The sequence below is a fragment of the Bactrocera neohumeralis genome, chromosome 4 (genome assembly GCF_024586455.1).
Source record: "Bactrocera neohumeralis isolate Rockhampton chromosome 4, APGP_CSIRO_Bneo_wtdbg2-racon-allhic-juicebox.fasta_v2, whole genome shotgun sequence".
NCBI classification, from domain to species: Eukaryota; Metazoa; Arthropoda; class Insecta; order Diptera; family Tephritidae; genus Bactrocera; species Bactrocera neohumeralis.
In genome coordinates, this window is record NC_065921.1 from 78,237,826 (window position 1) to 78,252,055 (window position 14,230).

Here is a 14,230-nt window from a genome sequence, read left to right on the forward strand (position 1 = left end):
TGATAGCTTTTCTGCTTTTGTTTAAATTGTCTGGCCGTTTTACTATTTTATGATAATGCAATTTTCACGCAAAGTTGTGTGAGAAGCTCTTTACGCGTTTATCCTTTGTTTTGCTGAGTCTGTATTGGCTAGGGGGTGCTCTTTTCGAATATACATATGTATACGGTCATACTTATTTCAGTCTTTCTTTCTTTATGCAGTAATCTTGGTTCAAAATAGCATCTAAAGCTTGAGCTCAGCAAGGAACCAGAAACAAATGTCGCAAATTAAAACTCCATGCTTTCACTTTTCTATAGAAGTTGGCACAACAGTTCCTCTTTTTAAAGTGTTTTGAACCGTTTTCGAATATCAATATCCTTCAATGAGAAAACAGATGCAGTAAGCATTGCTTTTCTATTGACAGTCCTTTCTTAAACACTTGTGGAGTCCTGAAGGTGAAGATGAGCGTGATAGACAAGATAACAAGTTTTCTGAATGAAAGACGGTTCCCAACTACTTTATACATATCGTATATATAGATCTGGGGTTCACTTGTCGTATCTCTCTATCTCTCTCTGAGAACAACCAATGTTTCCTAATAGAAGGTATGAACTGTTTATAAAATTAGAACCCCTTAAGCTTACTGTCAGATTTTTCAAACACTTTTGCTAAAGTTGTGCTTCATTCGCTCCAATAAAATCTATACTTTGTAACCTTTATAGCTTTTCAACAATGATATTTAGTGACGACATATAATTTACAAGAGTATATAGAATATAGGAGAAAGGAGTATATAGAATATATTAACAGTAGTGGAGCAGTAAGATTTTTGGTACAGATGAATCACAACTTGTGAGAAGGATTACTGAAATAAGAGTTTGCTGGATACTGTCCATGAGCTGGGCACTTTATCTACATACTCTTTCAGGCTTACTGACCTGCCTTTTCAAGAGAAATATTGAGGCAGCAGTAAATTTACAAAAACGGTGCCCAACCGCCTTTAGAGAGGTGAGCAACTACTCCGACAATGGATCGTAAACTCGATAAGACAAGTATTAATGCTTGGCGTTAGTGATATTACAAAATTTCCTAAAAGTGATAAGTTATAAGCCGAACCGGTTAAAGCTGCAACTTATAGTAGCACAGAAGAAGTGGCGAATCGAAGACTGTAATTAATAGAAATCAGTAAGAACTTTTAAGTAAGAAAATACCTGGTATTTTAGAGTAAGTGGTTAAAAAAGACAAAGTTTGGCTAAATACAAAAAAAAAGAAAAATCCGCTGCTGCACAAGACTTAAAGGGTTATATATGGTACATACCCTAGTATTGGTCGAAAATATCGAAAAAATTTTAATGTGTTTTCTCAAAGTATAACCTTTTGAGATTACTGCTTCCAAATTTCATAAAGAACTGAGCACTATAGCCAAAGTTATAGTTGTCAACAACGCGCTTCCTCCAAGTGACCCCAAGTATGTGTCGACCGTTTAAATTCATTAGTGATTATCTCAAAATGAGGTTTTTCAAAAGGTCCCATTGCGATTAGCAAAGTGTTTCAAGAACCATGTGACCTATTGATCTAATTTTTTGCAGCCTACCTAAAAACTACAATATATCATACTGGTTTGAAGGAATTTTTATTTGAAGCGTAAGTTTTTTTGACATGAAATAACTGAAATTAGAAAAGAATCGAGCGACGGTGCAGACTGTTGTAAGAACTTAGAAAAATAGTGTCTTTACTGAAGTAAAGCTACTCGGTGCGCATTCGAGAAAGCTATCTCATAGAGACCTCAACTTGAATCTCATAAAAGTGGACAAATAGTGGAGGGTCACTGCTGCAAAATGAGCCGAACACATAGCAAATAGATCACTAAAGAGTAATCATCCAAAAACAATAAAAAGAACTTAAAACAACTTCGGATTCCACAGCAGAATACTACACAAGAAACCTTTTAAATCAGAATACAACGAAAATTCCGTTTAGAAGTCGGCAAAGAACGTAAAGAAAAGGTTATGGATTTTTGCAAAAAATACTTTGTTTCCAGATGTATATATTAATATTTTTAATACCGATGGAAGAAAAAAGTTTGCAAAACTAAGTCTGTGCTTGAACCGAAGAATTTAGTACCAAAACTACAGTACGATGGGAGCAGCGTTAGGTTTGTAGAGCTGTTGCGGCCTCCAGAGTTGGAATTTTAGACTTTATTCAAGGTAATATGGGCAATTGGAGATTTCAAGCGAAACCAGGTCCTTCTTCACCTGGTCCTTCCAACGGAGTGGAGGTACTCCTCTTCCTCTGCTTCCTCCGGCGGGTACTGTATCGAATACCTTCAGAGCTGGAGTGTTTTCGAACGCCAATAAAGGGAATAAGAGGGTAATATGGATTCTTACAAGTAAAAGTCGCAAGTGGGACATAGTAAATTTTGGTGGATAATTTCGACTTCGCTTAAAGTTGAATTTTCCAACATGATAAGGATTCAAAGCACAGGGTGCAAATCATTAAGGTTTGGCTGCTTTATTATGATCTCTGACAATTAAACATACTAACTAAAATAACAATTTTCAATTTATTTTAATGTATCTAAGAAATTTTGGGGAGAAGCTGTAGAAATAAAAAAAAAACAAGATTTTTACCGCTGTTATACTCAAAGAACGCATAGTAAGAGCTTGGAACAACATTATCTCTGCATAGTTGCCAAATTTAATAGAATGGATGCCAAGGCGGCTTCAAGCTGTTATAGATGTAAACGGTCCCAACTAAATTCTAAAATACAATAATACCTAGAATTAATTCCTCTTGAAAAATGGTGTATATGTAAACTTTTGCCCGCCACTGTTACACACATGTCACATTTAGGTATTTCTAACTGTCAAAAACATGATTTCTACCACCTAATCAACAATTCTAATTTTTTTTTCCATTTTTTCAAAATTAGGCAAAATCGAGTTTGGCTTCTCTGTGTTTTAGTTGCAAATTTTTGCTTAAATTGTATATATTTTGCTTCGTGCTAAATTTGCATGTGGGTTGAGGAAATGAAAGGCAAAATCCAACGCAGATCGGCTATTCTGCAATTTTAGTGAACAAATTTCGATAAATACTCGATTGAAGGAGAAAAATATCAAATTGAGCGTTGCAAGATGCAAATACGGAGCCAAAAATGCCAAATATGACTTGCATTTGCAATAATTTTGGTAATAAACTATGCATTTTATAAAAATAAACACTTGTGGGTGCCAGCAATATGCTACATACAAATACATACATTAGAGCGGGTCGTTTTTGTTTTTACCATTAAATGGCGTATGCGGGAAATGGTCTACGGATCATGCTGAATCACTTTGCCTTAAAGACTACGTGTTTAAAACAGGTTTCGTGACAGCGATTTTATAGCGAAGTTTTAAAAATCTGAACAAACAAAATGTTGGAAAAGCCTTACAATGATTCAAAAACACAAGCCTTCGAGTGGTATAAAGCATTAAAACCGGTCGAGAGATCGTTGAAGTCATGCCTTGTTCTGGACGACCTCTTCAACTGATGAAAATATTAAAAAAGTGAAGAATATAGTGCTTGAAAATCGTCAGCCAAGTGTTAGAGAGATGGCAAGAGAGCTCGTCATCTCACGTGAGTCCGTGTGAAGGATTTGGTGGAAATTTTGAATATAAAGAGCGTCCTTGCTCGACTCGTCCTGATAAAGATGACTTTTTTTTCGCATCGAGTCACGGTTGTGACCGAATTTAAAAATAAATACGCAACGAATACAATCGATCAAGCAGATTTGGCTCCGTGCGATTTTTTCTTGTTCTCCAAACCGAAATTGTCGCTCCGTGGAATCCGTTTTCAGTCGATCGAAGAGATGGAACAAAATTCGCCGAAAAAGTGATTATGAAAAGTGTTTCGAGAATTGGAAAAATCGTTGGCATAAGTAGAACTTACATGTGGAGGGGATTACTTTGAAGGAGTCAAAATAAACATTGATGAATAATGAAATATTTAGCGATTTTTTTTTTCATTTTCGGGTACTTTTTTGTCACAATGTTCGTGATATAGTTGTCCGCTCTTGCCGATTCCGACAAATGAGCAATAGAATGTCAAAAGGCACCTCCGTAGTAAATTTCAATTGACGAGAAAAATTTATAAAATACTTGAAAAACATCGCCTTAAAAATCGCTGGCTCGAAAGCGGTTTAGACCCGCAGTCTCTTAGACAAAGTTGTGCAGAATGATCCATCTGCTCCTTAGATAATTTACCGCAAACGCGATCTTTTCGTTTTTTTTTTTAATTTTTTGGTTCCCTTTGAAGCGACCCGCTCTAATATACATACATTTAAATGCATATTATTAGATATTATTAGATTTTGCAATAATTTACTATTGGCTACGGCATTTGCAACGCTAGAATGTTTACTTTACTGTAATTTTATTATATTTAAACAAAGTCTGTCTGTGTTTATTGCGAAAATATCGTGCATTTTCTACGGTTGTGTGTGTGTCTTATATAAAACACGACTTGGAATTGCAATCTGCCTTTGATATAAAAACAAATATTCGTGTCAACAACACTTTTAATGCCATTTAAATACAATTCTCTAAGAACTAAGTCAGGAGAATGCATTGTGCGGAATATTTAGAAAGAAAGAAACCAAACAAAGCAGCAAATGAAAGCAATTATGTAAATATCGGACTAAAAACCGACGCGAATTTTTCCATATCATTTTACATTCACCTCACAAAGCGCTACAAACATACGCAAACACACATAAACGCTCAGCGCACAACTCGCGCCGCGCATCCGCCTGCCGCCGCTTACAATAATAAACTGACCGGCCAACCGCGCCGCCTACCGCACGCTTTTCGGCACACCTGCCCAACGAGGAGCGCTACTGTTCGGCGCAACACCTTTTTGCACACAATACAAACATATACACATACAAACATACATGTATGTGGATCGCATTAACCCATTTCAATTTATAACAGTATTGAATTAAAACCACACACACACACACACACGTGCGCTCTCGTGCGCTGCGCAACCCTCCACTGTATTTCGCACACTAATTTATGGCCACACGTTTTGCTTTTTCGCACACCAAGCACTCACCTCCGATGAATCTGTTGAACGCCGCCAGCCTTGCGCCATTTCGAATGGATCGACCACGGTCTCCTCTTCGATGACACCATCTGGCGTTGCACTTTCCATTATATACACCAAGTCCACTTGCGCTTGCGGCGCTTCCGGTACACTGTTATGCGCCTGCATATCCACATCGTCGTCGTCGTCCTCGGCGCCCAGCAAAGCGCTCATGTCTATTTGCGCCGCCGCCAAACTAATGTCGAGCGTGTCGGGTGTGTCCATTGCAATGGTCGCGGTTTCGCTTTCGTTTTCAAACGCGTGCACAATGTTGTTGCCGTCTTTAACATTTTGCACTGGCGTTGTCCAGGGCGATGGTGTCGGTGCCGGTGTTGGCGGTGTCTGCGTGTTGGTGAGTGTTTTGTATTTACCCAAAGTCCCATTACATTTCGCTGACGGCGCTTCATTCCAACGGCATAGTTTGCGCGGCTTATCTTCGCCTTCGCCGTTGCTACCATTTACAACAGCTGTGCGACGCCGATGGCGTTGTGGATAGCGACGCGGTGGGAGCGAGACTTGTGCCGTGGCATTAGTTGCGGAGTCGGTGTCAGTGTCACTGCCAACGTTGGCGTCGACGGCGTCGTCGCGTACAACGGCGTTGTTATAGTTGCAATTGAAAGCGCACTCGTCACCGCCATCAATGCACTCTACATCGATATCGAAATCGTCGTGGTCGCCGTCCACGTCGCCGTCGGCAGTGTGATTGGCAATGGCAGCTATGAAGGCAGCGTCGTCATCATAATCATTATAGGTTTCCAATTCGGTTTCGTTTGGTGTTTGTGTGCTTTGCTCACACTTAGCCTCGCCACCGCACGCGTCCGTCTGCTGATAGAGCGCGCTGACACGCTCCGCATGCACCTCGCGTATGTGCTCGATGAAAACGTCGAATTGCAGACAAATGCCGGCACAGAAGCGACAATTCATGCCGTAGGTTTGCGCATCTGGGGACACGGTGATTTCGCCGCATTTGCGAAAACAAGCAAAATCCTCCAGCTGCCAATTGTAGACTTGTTGAGCCAGCAAAGTCGACACAACACTCATCTTCGACGGTCGAGTGTTTTGTAAGCGCGCGCGGACAAGGAAATTGCTGAAATATGCGCCACGGAAAACACAAGCACATACACACAAACTCAAGCACGCGCTGTCGGTGATTTATGCACGGAAGACGGCGCGCGTTACATAGACAATTAGCGACGCAACGGTATACTATGTATGTATGTAATTTTATAAGTAGACAGCGCAGTCAGCACTTCCGATCAACCCCAAATATCACGTAAATTACCGCAAACACACGAAAAACACTAAACTTCGCGCACACATTCACATAATTTGACGATTTTTTGTTTATTTCTTTAACGCCAACTAATTTTTTCTACCGACTAACTTCCACTACGTGCAATATATGGGCGTTCGAATTGCTTAGATTTTATTAATTCCTTTTTGCACCACTTCAAATTCGACACACAACAAGCCGCTTATGTTTAAAATGCGAAGGCTCTACGTAAACGCCCGTGCGTCGTGCCCGTATTGCTACCAGAGAGACCAGCCAACCGATTCAATGTTACTCGTTCCACTGCCGGCCGTCAACTAGTTCCAGCTGTTGGTCGCAACTTCGGCATAGCGTAGCATACACGAATACACAAAATCGAAAATACTTTCTGCGCTGCGGCGCGTCACTGCTATAGACGCGCGCCAAGTCGTAGCGTTGCTCGTAATGCTCGCATACAATGGTTACGCAGTGTTTATCAAGCTTTTTTTTGGGGGGCTGTTGATAGTGACTTCTCAACTACCGACAGCCAAACGACAAATAGCACAGCAAACAACAATGGCAGAGCAGCAGCGCTACCGTTTTAGGGGTGTGTGAGCGAAGTTGGAAGGCAACGCACACATGACACACGCACACACACACACAAATACATACATACATGCATGCGAGTAAGTGGCATGTTTGTTTGTAGCGCAGCGTTGGGAGCGCGTTTTGGTTGCACTAATAACTTTTTGAGCGAAAGTAGGTAAAGTGGCATTAACGGGAAAACAGGCTTGTTGTTGATTGCTGCTTGGCGCTCAAATGCTGAGGATCTTACTTGAAATTGTTATGCGGCAACGCAGAACGCAGCTTAATTTCAACGGCCTTGTGATTATACTCGCTCATTTCTTCAAGCATGTGTGTGTGTGTGTGTGTGTGCGTCTAAAAAATAAGTATTAGCGTGTCTTCTCCTTGTCATTAAATATGTTATTTATTTCCTGTTATTTCATTGCTACACCGTTACAACGTTACATTTCATCGAAGGTCTCAGCTGCGAGTAAAATAAATTAATGAGGGTTTATTTTTCAAAATTTTCTTTACAAATATTTTTGTTATCCTGCAAAATGAAAATGAACTGTTGCAAAGTGTGCTCGATTAACTTGACTAATTAAGGCCCAATTTTCCTTAAATTCTGCAATTAATTATTTTTCTGTCTCAACCAACAGGTGTCTCAATGAAATCAAGCAGAAGTGATGCTAAACAAGCATTATAAACTCCACATTTTGCTTCTACAAAACAGACCCTGAACATTAATCACGAGAAGCGCTTTCGCAGCAAGCTTTCGAGTTTGTGGTTGTTGTTGTTGTTGTAACGGCAGAAATTCTGCCGAGTTGACAGTCCTTGGCCGGATAAAAATCCGGGTCCGTTCCGGTTTCGTAGACCCGACTGTCGTGGGAACGGTCGAAATTGTGGTATTTACCTTTGGTGTTAACCAACAAATGGCAGTTTGAAAACTGTTTTTGTGGATGTAATGGACTATAAAAAGTGACAGAAATACACTCGGAGTTTCAGTATTGCCGGTTCAGTAGCAATCCCTAATGCAAAACAATGTTGTAGATAGATAGATCCGTCAAAATCGGGAAGGTCCTCTCCGAACCGTTCGATAACAAACCAGATTTCCGACAAGGCGATTCGCTATCGTGCGACTTCTTCAATCTACTCCGGGAGAAAAGATAGATAGATAAATCCGTCAAAATCGGGAAGGTCCTCTCCGAACCGTTCGATAACAAACCAGATTTCCGACAAGGCGATTCGCTATCGTGCGACTTCTTCAATCTACTCCTGGAGAAAAAAATTCGAACTGCAGATCGGAATAAAGATGGCTAGGTCATGTCATCCGAATGGATGAAAATACTCAAGCTCTGAGAGTACTCGACGTAGTACCCGGCGGGGGAAGCAGATGAAGAGGAAGACCTCCACTCAGTTGGAAAGACCAGTTGGAGAAGGACCTGGCTACACTTGGAATCTTGGCGCCAGAGAACAGAGAAAGGAAGAGCGACTGGCGCGCTGTTGCAAACTGCGTAAGCGGTGTGAACGCCAATAAGGAAGAAGAAGATAGACAACTGGCATTGAATGGGTTTTGCAAAACTCGAAATTTTTAACTTATAACTTTTCTTTAGAAATAAAAAACTCATAAGTTCACGAAGTAAGGGAAATCTTACGAATTTCCTGTAGGGAAGAAATCATAAGTTCTTCAAGCAAAGCATAATTCTAGTCGGTTTTAATAGAAACTGTCTCTGAAAGCCAGCGGAAAGCATACCAGAGTGAGTATTTCTGTGAACCAGGATTCTAACCACGTTTCCAATTTTATTTAAGGGGTTATACTACTATGGGCAAAACATAGTAAGACTTTTTAATTTAAATTTGGTCCAAAAACACATTCGTCGAAATATATTTTTCTAAGTACAAATTTCTGGTACCGAAACGTTCAGAATGTTGGAAAATGCCTTCGGTGATAATTATTTATCGCGAACAAGTGTTTTTGATTGGTACAAATTAATCAAAGAGGGTCGAGAACGCGTTGACGACGAACCAGAACGCCCAGGACGGCCATCAATATCAACTGATGTTTAACACGTCAATAAAATAAAAGAATTTGTGCTTGAGAATCAAAGATCTACTTTCAAAGATCTTGCTGACATCGTTGCAATATCGAAAGGATCCGTGAAAACCATTTAGAAAAATGGCCTAAGAAGAGCGAAAACACGATTGGTTCCAAAATCACTAAATTTTTTCGAAAAGCAGCGTCGCGTTAACGTCTGCGAAACAATGTTTTCCGACTATTTGGGTGTCATGAAACGTACTTGTATTATTACCAGTGATGGTCTGGAATTTATGCTTGCGACCTGGAAATGGACAATCAATCGGCCTAATATCGAATATCGTGGCAAAGATTAACCGAAGCCGAAAAAAGCAGGTCAAAAATCAAGGCTATGTTGACAGTTTTGTTGGTTCGTGCCGCAATCACTGTATTCGCCTGATTTAGTTCCGTGTGACTTCTGGCTATTCAGCAAACTCAAACGACCTCTCCGGTGACACCGTTTTGAGTCAATTGAAGGCATTAAACCTGAATCGGTACACATATTGAAGGCTATTCCGGAAATTTTTAACAACTGTTTCGAGGATTGGAAAAGTGTATTGGAACCAAGGCGGATTACTTTGAGAGGAACGACAAAGATTTTGAAGAATAAATTAAGAATTTTAAAATTATGAACAAAGTCTTACTATTTTTTGGGTATATATAGTTTCTAAATCCCCAATCGATGACGATGGAACAGACGTTTCATTGCCCGACCATGAAGAAGTTCGAATAGCAATTACCCGCCCGAAGAACAAAAAAGCAGCGGGGCCGATGGATTGCCGGCCGAGCTATTCAAACACGGCGGCGAAGAACTGATAAGGGGCATGCATCAGCTTCTTTGTAAAATATGGTCGAACGAAAGCATACCCAACAATTGGAATTTAAGTGTACTCTGCCCAATCCACAAAAAGGGAGACCACACAATCTGCGCCAACTACCGTGGGATACGCCTCCTCAACATCGCATATAAGGTTCTATCGAGCGTATTGTGTGAAAAATTAAAGCCCACCGTCAACAAACTGATTAGACCTTATCAGTCTGGCTTTAGACTTGGCAAATCAACAACCGACCGAACAAAAGCCAAACTCTATAAGTCGCTCATAATTCCCATCCTGTTATATGGTGCAGAGGCTTGGACGATGACAACAACTGATGAGTCGACGTTGCGAGTTTTCGAGAGAAAGGTTCTGCGAAAGATTTATGGTCCTTTGCGCATTGGCCACAGCGAATATCGTATTCGATGGAACGATGAGCTGTACGAGATATACGACCAATTTGCGCCACGTAGCGAAAAGAAGAAACGATTGACGCGCTGTTGTTAACTCGGCTATAATCGCGTAAGCGGTGTCTACGCCAGTAAAGAAGAAGAAGATAGGTTCTAAAAGTCATATAAGAAGCGTCCGTACTTCCAGCAGCTAGAGTTTTCGACGTTCTCTCGAGAAACTTTTAAGAAGGAAAATGCTGCAAATCAAATTCTTTATTCAATTTCGCAGCAAGAACACATATTTAAAATGCTAATTCCACTATCCAAGTGTCTGATAATCCATGAGTGTGGACCCTAGTGGTAGTACTTTTCTGTCAACATTAATTATTTTTGCGTCCGTTTAAGCTGAAGAAACCTAGCATAAGAGTTGCACAGATAGTCAAAATACTCATATAAATTGCTTCTAGACCCCCTCGGACCCCAGTCGTATACGCCCATGCTCAACTTTATTGGTGCACTTGGTGGTGGACACAAAAATTCGACTTTTTATTACTTCAGCATGTACATACTATGTACATACTTGTATGTATGTATATGCTACTTGGGCTTCTACTCTGCCGCTTTCATGGTTTATATGATATGTAAAAGTATGGGTTTTCCGCTCAAGTTTGTAATATTTTTTTCACTTTCCTAATGTTTTTATTATTTTTATTATTTTTCGTAATTTTTTTTGCTGAGTGCACAATACCAATCACAAATGCAGTCTGCGCTATACGAAGTGAAATTAAAATCGAAACGGCCACGCGCCTTCGACAGCGACCAGTTTACAGTTGCGCGCAAAGAAATTGCACTGCAAGCTTTTCTGGAATTTTTTTATTGAAATATAATAAGTGATTTTCAGTTTGATTTGATCGGAGAGTTTGTAAGTTACTTTGAAATTTTAACAGTTTACTTGACATTTTGACAGTTTGTTTGACATTTTGACAGCTTTTTTTGACGTTTTGACAGCTTTTTTGAAATTTTAACAGCTTTTTTGACATTTGGACAGCTTTTTTGACATTTTGACAGCTTTTTTGACATTTTGACAGTTTCCTATACCTTTGACAGTTTGGCTGACATTTTGATAGTTTTGACGCTTTGCTTGACATGTTGACAGTTTGTTTGACCTTTTGATAGTTTTATTGACATTTTGACAGTTTGTTTGACGTTAATGTTTTTTTAATGACAGTGTGTTTGACAGTTAAACCATTTGTTTGACAAGCTGACAGTTTGTTTGACATTTTGACAGCTTTTTTTGACGTTTTGACAGCTTTTTTGAAATTTTAACAGCTTTTTTGACATTTTGACAGCTTTTTTGTCATTTCGACAGTTTCCTAGACCTTTGGACAGTTTGTTTGTTTGTTTGACCTTTTGATAGTTTTGACGCTTTGCTTGACATGTTGACAGTTTGTTTGACCTTTTGATAGTTTTCTTGACATTTTGACAGTTTGTTTGACATTAATGTTTTTTTTAATGACAGTGTGTTTGACAATTTTACCGTTTGTTTGATATGTTGGCAGTTTGTTTGACAGTCTGTTTGACATTTTGACAGCTTCTTTTAAATTTTGATAGCTTGTTTGACCTTTTGACAATTTGTTAGACATTTTGACAGTTTGCTTGGCATTTTGACAATGTGCTTGCGCAATTTAACCTTCTGTTCGACATTTTGACAGTTTGCTTGACATTTTGACATTTTTTGGCATTTTGACAGTTTGTTTGACATGTTGACAGTTCGTTTGACGTTTTATCATTTTTTTTTTGACAGTTTGTTGTACACTCATATATTTTTCAAAATTTTTGCAGTCATCATAATCGTCTTTTAGTGCTTATACAAAACTATGCACTTATGCCATTTTTATGCACATACCTGTACATGTAATGCACACATAGAATTTTTCATATGAACTGATATAAACAAACCAGCTTGCGCATTTATTATCAACGTAACAAGCGGATAAGCGCACATATCCGTTACCACCCAGGCGGAATTCCATAAAATGTTTTTGGCATGACATCAGTCATGACATGTCAGTAAGTAATAAATTGTTAGAAATTATAGTACGCATTAAACGCATAAAAGATTGTCAGATTGGTATGAGCAGTAAACAAAAATATTAAATACAGTTGTTAGGTGCAGTGGTAAAGATAATTTAACATGCAAATTTCGTTTTTTTTGCCAATTTTTCGCGCTGTCAGCACAGTTTGAGAGGAACTGAGAGTAGCAATATAACATAAAAAGTATTGGAGTTGCGTTGGCCAGTAACAATCTGTTAGTTCGATATAACTTTTTTTAATATTGGAAATAATATATGAGAAATTTAGGTGTTTATGTTCCTAGTTGGTTTTCGATATCTAAAGAATTAAAGACACATATGCGAAAATTCTCCGACATGTGTGAACAGCGGGTCTTATTGTACCAAGCAGGAAATTTAGCTAGAGCGAAGATGATATGTGTGGATGTGTATAAGAAACTGTCGAGAACAAAAGTGGCGGGTTCGGAGGAGAGAAATGGAGAAAAAGCTTACCTTTACATTATTATTGTTTTAATTTACTACCATATGCCAGTTAAGAATTGGTTAAAAAATGGTTCTTTACCAAAAGCAAGAGTCTCGGTTAGTTAACCGGAACTTAACTGACAGTTAGCAGCCATCTGTCAGTTAAGTTACCAAAAAGATTATCTATCGAAAGCAGGAGTGAGTTTTGGTTAAAAACAGATTCTTTAACGAAAGAAGGTAGTCTCGGTTAGTTAACCAGAACTTAACTGACAGTTGGCTGCTAACCAGACATTGTTCTTTTAAAAAGTTCTTTTAAAATTATTTATCGAAAGCAGTCGTCTCGGTTAGTTAACCAGTACTTAACCGACAGATAGCTACAAACCAGACTTGTGAAAACGGCCCTGACTAAAAATGCAGGTTCTTTATCGAAAGCAGGAGTCTCGGTTAGTTAACCAGAACTTTACTGACACAAGGCTGCTAACCGGACCTTGAGAAAACAGCTCTAAAACTATGAATTATCATAGAACCAACGCAACAAACTCTCTCAAAAATATCTTAGCTACTATTACAATATTTTCTTACAGGGTCTCTATGCTAGTTTAAGTATACATACATATGTATATGTATGTACGTAAATAACTTTTGTGAATCGCGAAAATTGTCCATATTTTCAGAAATAAATGTGCGGTGACTTGGCAAATGCACTTTCTTCCCACTACACAGATACACTTATGTATGTACATATATACATATGTATGTATGTATGTAAGCAAAACACAACCAAAATGTGTATTCATGCATATGTATGTATACGTATGGCTGTGTATTTATAAATACAGAAGTGCACGCCCGGAAAATGTGCATATGCAGTTCAGTAAAAACTTGTGTTTCATGCATACACACACACCAACACACCCACACATTCGTGTAATATAATAAATTATTGACCAACAAAAGTTAAGGTCAAAGAAACTGCTTGTGAAGGCCAATCAATTGCAATTAGAGGTGCACCATGAATAAAGTTCTTTGTATTTATGTTTGTAAGTAGCTACTATAATTTCCCTTTTGACGGTCAGAATGCGTAATGACAAAGAAAGACAAGGATAATGGGTACAATATGCACAAATGAAGGAAATGTAGTTTATGAAAGTAAATATAAGGAAAGGACGACACATATACAAATGTGCATTGTACACATATGGTAATTGCATATTTTAGTATGTACATACATATGTATGTATGTATGTTGGTTGTTTGCATACATACATACATATACATATATTTACATTTCATATGGTGATATTCTATATTCAATGAGGCGTTCAATTTTTTGTTCAAAAAAGAAATTAAAACATGAAAAATGTTTGGTATGCCTGCACCGAAGCTATAATACCCTTCACATGTGTATTTCTTATAGCAAAAAGGATGTAATAGGATCTTAATCGTCCTTTTGATCGCTAGGTTTATATGGCAGCTATATGCTATAGTGATCCGATCTG

The 14,230-nt window shown here is 38.7% G+C and overlaps 1 protein-coding gene across 1 annotated transcript in view; it reads right to left on the reverse strand.

Annotated features, from left to right (window-relative positions):
* Nucleotides 1–6,683, reverse strand: part of LOC126755505 (uncharacterized) — a 50,427-nt gene extending 43,744 nt beyond the window's left edge. The window contains exon 1 of the mRNA XM_050468124.1: nt 5,077–6,683. Coding sequence (XP_050324081.1) covers nt 5,077–6,147 — 1,071 coding nt within the window. The 5' untranslated portion in view covers nt 6,148–6,683. The remainder of the gene's footprint in view (nt 1–5,076) is intronic.
* Nucleotides 6,684–14,230: the final 7,547 nt, after the last annotated feature.